Source organism: Gallus gallus, chromosome 15, assembly GCF_016699485.2.
Source record: "Gallus gallus isolate bGalGal1 chromosome 15, bGalGal1.mat.broiler.GRCg7b, whole genome shotgun sequence".
Lineage (NCBI taxonomy): Eukaryota > Metazoa > Chordata > Aves > Galliformes > Phasianidae > Gallus > Gallus gallus.
This window is the reverse complement of record NC_052546.1, coordinates 4,923,651-4,929,947: the sequence shown is the minus strand read 5'-3', so window position 1 is coordinate 4,929,947 and position 6,297 is coordinate 4,923,651. Positions and strand designations below refer to the sequence as shown.

At 42.5% G+C, this 6,297-nt stretch overlaps 1 protein-coding gene across 8 annotated transcripts in view; it reads left to right on the top strand.

Annotated features, from left to right (window-relative positions):
• The first annotated feature begins 24 nt into the window (after positions 1-24).
• Positions 25-6,297, top strand: part of DNAH10 (dynein axonemal heavy chain 10) — a 52,891-nt gene continuing 46,618 nt past the window's right edge. For 7 of the 8 annotated variants that reach the window (XR_005840131.2, XR_005840132.2, XM_040648372.2 and 4 more), the window contains exons 1-7: positions 25-284; positions 606-713; positions 2,324-2,460; positions 3,254-3,359; positions 4,489-4,604; positions 4,729-4,864; positions 5,543-5,700. Coding sequence is in view for 6 of the 8 variants with exons in the window: in XM_040648372.2 (XP_040504306.1) it covers positions 59-284; positions 606-713; positions 2,324-2,460; positions 3,254-3,359; positions 4,489-4,604; positions 4,729-4,864; positions 5,543-5,700 (987 nt within the window). In the remaining 2 variants the exon portion in view is untranslated. The remainder of the gene's footprint in view (positions 285-605; positions 714-2,323; positions 2,461-3,253; positions 3,360-4,488; positions 4,605-4,728; positions 4,865-5,542; positions 5,701-6,297) is intronic. The other variant, XM_040648371.2, reaches the window with a different exon arrangement.

Genomic DNA, 6,297 nt, shown 5'->3' with positions numbered 1-6,297 from the left:
CGCTCCTCCCGGAGCTGTTACTGTGGCGACCGGGCGGCGTCTGTCGGTGGCTGCCGCCATGAGCCTGGGCGACGTGCGGGTGCTGTGGTTGAGGGATCGAGTGCTCGCTGCCCTGGGGTTGACCGACCCGGCGCCTTTCGAGGAGCTGCTCAACCGCAACGGCGGCGAGGCTGGGCGGGCCGTGCTGCGCTTCTTCAACCGCGGTGCTGAGAACGATGACGATGTCACGGCCGTGCTGCTGCTGCGGGCCGAGCGGCGCCCCCAAGAGGGCGGGGAGGCAGCGGGTGAGGCCGCCCTGCTGCCTGCGGGGCCCTCGACCCCCGGCACCACTTCCTGTGGTCCTCTCGCCACGTTTCCATTTTCTCCTCTCTTGGGCTGCTCTTTGTTCTACTTCCCAGCCCGGTTGCCCCTCTCCTTACCCCTTTCTGCGTCCCTCTCTCTCTTGAGCTGTGTCCCATCCCCTTGGGCCCTGCTTACATCTCCCATTTTCAGACCCTTTCTCCTCTCCAGCGGTGTCTTGGAGCAATTTGCACCATCACCGTTACGGGGTGGTTCTGTCTTGCTTTCTTGATTTTTTTTTTTTTTTTGTGTGTGTGTGTTTCCAGAGACAGGTGGTACAGATGAGGTGGGAGATGAACAGGAGGAAGAAGGCTTTGATAACTCATGTCCTGAGCAGCTGGATGACGCCACCTCATCTGTGGCATTGGAAGGAAGTAGGTGATATTAGGAGGAAGTTTTTCACCCAGAGGGTGGTGACTCACTGAACAGGTTGCCCAAGGAGGCTGTGGATGCCCCATCCCTGGAGGCATTCAAGGCCAGGCTGGATGTGGCTCTGGGCAGCCTGCTCTGGTGGTTGGTGACCCTGCACATAGCAGGGGGGTTGAAACTGGATGATATTTCAACCCAGGCCATTCTATGATTTGAGCAGCCAGAGCATGCAGGTTTCAGGCCTTTTTGCTGTGGGGGTTTGGTGTGACTCCTCAACACAGCCCTCAGAGCAGATCCAGCAGCACTTGTAACATCAGCAGCTTCTAATGCCTGCAAAGCAGATCGGATTTTGTGGTTGGGGTCATGGGCAGAGGGGTGAATTAATGGTTTCTGATGAGCTGTGTTCTTTTGGAAGAAGCCTCTTGTGGTATGGCTCTTTCACGTTTTGATGGAATGAAAGAGGCTGACTAGGATAAAAAAAACAAACTCATGCAACAAAAACACAGACAGCAAACACAGATCTTTCTCACAGAAATGGAAGAATAAAGAAAAGAATGGTAGAAAGGTCGTCAGAAGAGAATAATGATTTTCTATGGCTCAGAGATGCAATTTTCTTCTCTATTGTCATAGTATGTTTATAACTTTTGGAAGCTTCTGAAACAGTAACTTGTAGAAGCAAAGAGTTGTCATCTGGTATTTTATACCATTTTATACCATCTTTTATTGAGGCAATAGGATAAGGCAACGGGGAAACTCAAGAGGAATACTCCAGGGGAATTAGGAAATTATACTTGAAGAAGATGACAAAGCAGGCTCTCTTTGCACACACCTTGGGAAACAAACAGGAGGAGCTGGAAGCCACCATGCTACTAGAGAACCACCATGTAGTTGCAATCAGAAACCTGGTGGGTTAATTCCCATGACTGGAGTGTGGCTGTTGATAGCTATGAGCTGTGCAGAAGAGACAGGTAAGGAAGGGTGGTAGGAGATGTTTCTCCCAAGGAAGGAACAGAGTGTGAAGAGCTTTCCCTGAAGAATGGCCATGAGCAAGTTGAAAGCACATGGGTGAGAGTTAAAGACTGAGGCAGCAAAGGGAATCTTGTAGTTGGTGTCTACTGTAGGCTGCCTGATCAAGTGGAGCTTGTTAATGAAGCCTTCTTCCTTCAGCCATAGGAGGCATTGTGATTGCAGGCTGTTGTCCTGCTGGGGGACTTCAACCACCCTGACGTCTGCTGAAAAAGTAGCACAGCGAGCTGTAGGTGATCCAGGAGACTTCTTTAGCCAAGTAATAGTCCCACTAGGGAAAATGCAGTACTGGACAACTAATTGATGACATCAGGATTGAAGGCTGCCTGGGCTGTAGTCTAGAATGTTCTAAATGAAGCCCAATTATATGTAGGATGTAATATGGTTTCTTCCATTACTGGAATTCAGTCCTAATGCAGGCAATAGTGCTATCCTATAGGGAAATGTGTAGATGGTTGGTTGTTGAAATGTGGTGAAGAGGGAAGAAAATGCTCAGTTAAGTAGATTTAGAAGAAAATCGGAAGGATCTATCTCATGTGCTTAGAATACATGTACTTTAAGAGATTTCCTTTGTGGTATTTTTTCTTAGATGTGATTCAGAAAAGCAAAACATCCGATCTGGAATCTTCAGACAAAAGAAGTGTTTCAGGTCATGTGTCAGCTCTCTCTAGTGGGTCTGCATTGGGTGAAGTAGAGCAAAGACTTGCAACGGAACACACTACGCAGGTGTGTTGTCTTTCATTCTGATCTTTTGGGGTATGAAGATGCTAGCTTTCTTATGCAGATATTTCAGTAAAATTATGGAGGTACAGTGCAGACCAAGTACTTAGAGCAGAACAGAACAGTTTACTATAAAAGTTTTCCTTTGAAAGCAGTGTCCTGTGATGTCTGCCACAGCCTCTGAAATTGACAAGGCATTACAACGGTAATCTACTTGGTAAAACACGATGTTTTTAGTGAGGGAATGAAGTAGTGAGTTACTCGGATCCCATATTAGCTATTCCCAGAGTTGCTTCTAATAGAAAAGTTGCAATTGCAGTAACTGCAAAATAAAGACGCCATGGGAGGAGCATGCAGGAGGCAGTGAACCTGTCAGTGAAGCTTTTGTACCTCAAGGCTTTTACCTCACTAGGCAGTTGAGATCGAGTCTTGCGTATCTACTAAACTTAGTTTATGATTGAATTGCAGTGGAAGGAGATAAAATGCTTGCATGTTCTCAGATAGGTACTATGGGGCTGCATTTAAGTGTGTTCCAGTTTTTTATATTTCACGCCCAAATGCTCTTGGTCCTGTTGGTCTGGAAATTAACGTTGAGAAAGCTGATGATTTTTACTGTTAGCCAAGTTATTTATTTCAACATTTCATTTTTTATGCCAGTCATTTACCTGGATAGCTATATGAAGGTATTGCAGTTAAACTAATGATTCTATCCCTTTGCTCACAGAAGGCAAAAATTTTGTTGCTGTTAAGAAACATGTCAGCAAATAGCAAATCATTCTTCCTTTATATTCTGTTTCAGTTAACAGAACAGAAAACTGACGAAGTGTATTTCTGTGTGGCTCTTGATGAAATTCCTGAAGAATTTGTATCAGATGCTACTGTATACTTTTTAAGAAACACCGAAGGTATTTGTCCTGAATAACTGATTGCTCAGCATTTCCAATTTTTGCATTAATCCCAGAACCACTTAGGTCAGAAAAGGCCTTCAGAGTTATCAGGTCCAGCCAGCAATTTGACCTGCTGAGTCCTATCACTAAACCATGTCTCTTAGTGACATGTCCACGTGCCTCTTAAACACTTATGGGGATGGAGACTCCACCATTTGCCTTGGCAGCCTGTCCTAACACTTGACCACCTTCTTTGTGAAAAAATTCTTCCTATTATTCGAACTAAATCTCCCCTGGTGGAATTTAAGACCATTTCCTTGTATCCTATCACTTGTCACCTGAGAAAAGGAGACCAATACCCTCCTTGCAGCAATTTTCTTTCAGGGAGTTGTAGAGAGGAGTGAGGTCTCATCTCAGCCTCCTTTTCTCCGGACTAAACAAACCCAGGTCACTCGCCTTCTCATTGTAGATCTTGTTTTCTATTAAGCACTTAAGCAGTGGCTTAAGTATCTGAAATACAAGTTTTATTTTGATAGTTCAAACATTTAACATAAAACCAATGACAGTAGCTGCCGGTACTGGTTACAGTTAGACCTTGGTATCTGGCTCCATCCTGATAGGAAACAGCTTCTATGGTGAAGCAAGCAGGTATTTCTATGCCTATTTCCAGGAGCAATCAGCTGCCCTTTATCAACGTAAACATGGATTTGCTGAGCAGCAGCATGCACAGTTTGAAGCTGCAAAGTTTTAGTTATGTGACTATGGTGTTCAGGTTTTCTAGAAATGGGAAATGTGATAAAAAAAAAGAAAACCATGATAATGTTATTTAGCTGTTTTGTGTCAATTTGTAGAATATTTTCCCGGTCTGTCTACAGAAGTTTAAATCATGGCCGCTATTTGGTTTGAACAGAAAACCATTTCTACGCTGAAAGGCTGCGTTATAGAGAGTCATTTTTCTACCGTTTTTGAAAAGCCATCTACAATATTAAACAGAGCAGTAGTTTTGAAAGTGGCTTGCATAAAACCTGGTTTATTACAGTTTGTTTTTGTTGGAGTTTAATATGGGTAAGAATTTATGTAATTGTTTTACTGATTACTTTTTGTACCAAATAATTATATCTGTGCTGATTCTTTGTATACTGTTTAGAAGCAGTTACTGAACCTGATGACCTGATTGAAGCTGATGTGGTTCTTCCTAAAGTGATAGAGTTTGGATTACTGACTGATAGTACTCTTTTGATGCTAAATAATATCTTCTCAAAGGTAAATGTGTTACAGCTTTTATATATGGAGTTCTCGTGTTTCTCTGAGTAATTTGCTTACTTAGTATTCTGCTGACTGCTTGTCTGAATTATAGGAATTTTTATCTGTTGTCTCCTCTGATCAGCAACAGGCTGTGGAAGTTTCCTTTGCAGAAAAGGAAGTGCAACCTGTGGGGTACCATAATACTCAGATAAGGAATGATGGTGTGAACATGCAGAAATTCTTAGGCAGTTCTCATCTGACTCCACAGCAAACTGAAGGCAAGTATTTGATCTATGCTAGTGCTGTGTTGTTCAGACTGGAAGACAATATTTGCTTGGAATAACAAATACATACAGTTTCTGGGGAAGCTGCGGATCTGACCAAAGTTTCTCTTGCTGGTAACGGTAGTATTTGACTGCTCTGAAGCATAGCAGTCAGTATGGGGAAATGGACTAATTCTGTGACATTCTTTCAGTCTGGAGTAAGAATTGGAGGGAAAGTCAACATGCCCTGTTTCTTCCCACTGTTCAGAAGACTCTGGCTATTGCTGGATATAGAAAGCAGTAGACCAAATCAGGCTTTCATGTGTGGTTTAGCATCTCTTCTCTGACATGGGTTAGTTTACCTACCATTGAGGAAAATTTAATGGTGTGTACTGGGAGGACTGATAATGTTCTTCAGCAAGGTCCTTATTCTAATTCTTAATAGTTAGTGATTGGGTTGAGGCTTGAAAGCTGAGAGCTTTTCAGTTATTTCTATGAATATATCTTAGTATTGTGTTAACTAATAGAGCAACTGATGCCTTTTGCCATATTGTCAAACAGGCAGAGAGCAGGTGGTAAGCTGCCTATACTCTAGTAGCTAATAAAATGGAAGGCATAAGCCATTTAGTGATGTTACTTTAATGATGCTGGTGGAACAAGACAGTTAATTTTAAGTGCCATTGCTCCTGACAGAAGAGATTAAACTGGACATGCCAACTGTAAATCTAGATGGAGAAGTGAGTGTTCTCGCTACAGTTCCAGAAGTGGTTGAAGCTCTTGAAAGTTGTGCAATGACCTGGCAAAAATTAATATCCACAGTTCTAGAGGAACAACTGAAAAAGGTTCCACAGGTAATGGCTCCATTAAACCGAGCTTATTTACTCCCAGAATCTCCGTAAGAGTCTCTCTGAATGATTTGTGCGCTGTTTTAATGTCTTCGTGTTTGATTGTTGGAAAGACTATTTACTAATTGAAGAAAAGTAGAACAAAGGTGGTGAGGGCACGTATGACTCTGGGAAGCAGAAAATAAAGCAGTTTTCTGTAGATCCTATCCACCAAGGGAACTGTGGAAAGACAAGGCACTTCTGTTATTTGCATTCTTACTTCTAAAACCAGTGTGGTAGCCATGAAATATTAAAAAATACAATGATTAAAGTGCGTATATACATATATAAAAAACTGTATTTTCCCTTGAAAAATCATCTTACAAACAAAATAAAACCCAATTGTAAGGTTCTGAATCTGCAAACAGTTACACATATGAGTTATACAATTCAGTAGGAGATATTACATGTCTGTGAAGTTATTTGCGCATACATCTTTGCAAACATGGCATCTTCAAATCCAGCTCCACGGTATACTCCCCATGAGCAGTTCCTCTCTGCCTGTGTAAAACTTATGATTTCAGAGTTTATTCTGTCTTTTTTTCATGGTTGAATCACATCTGA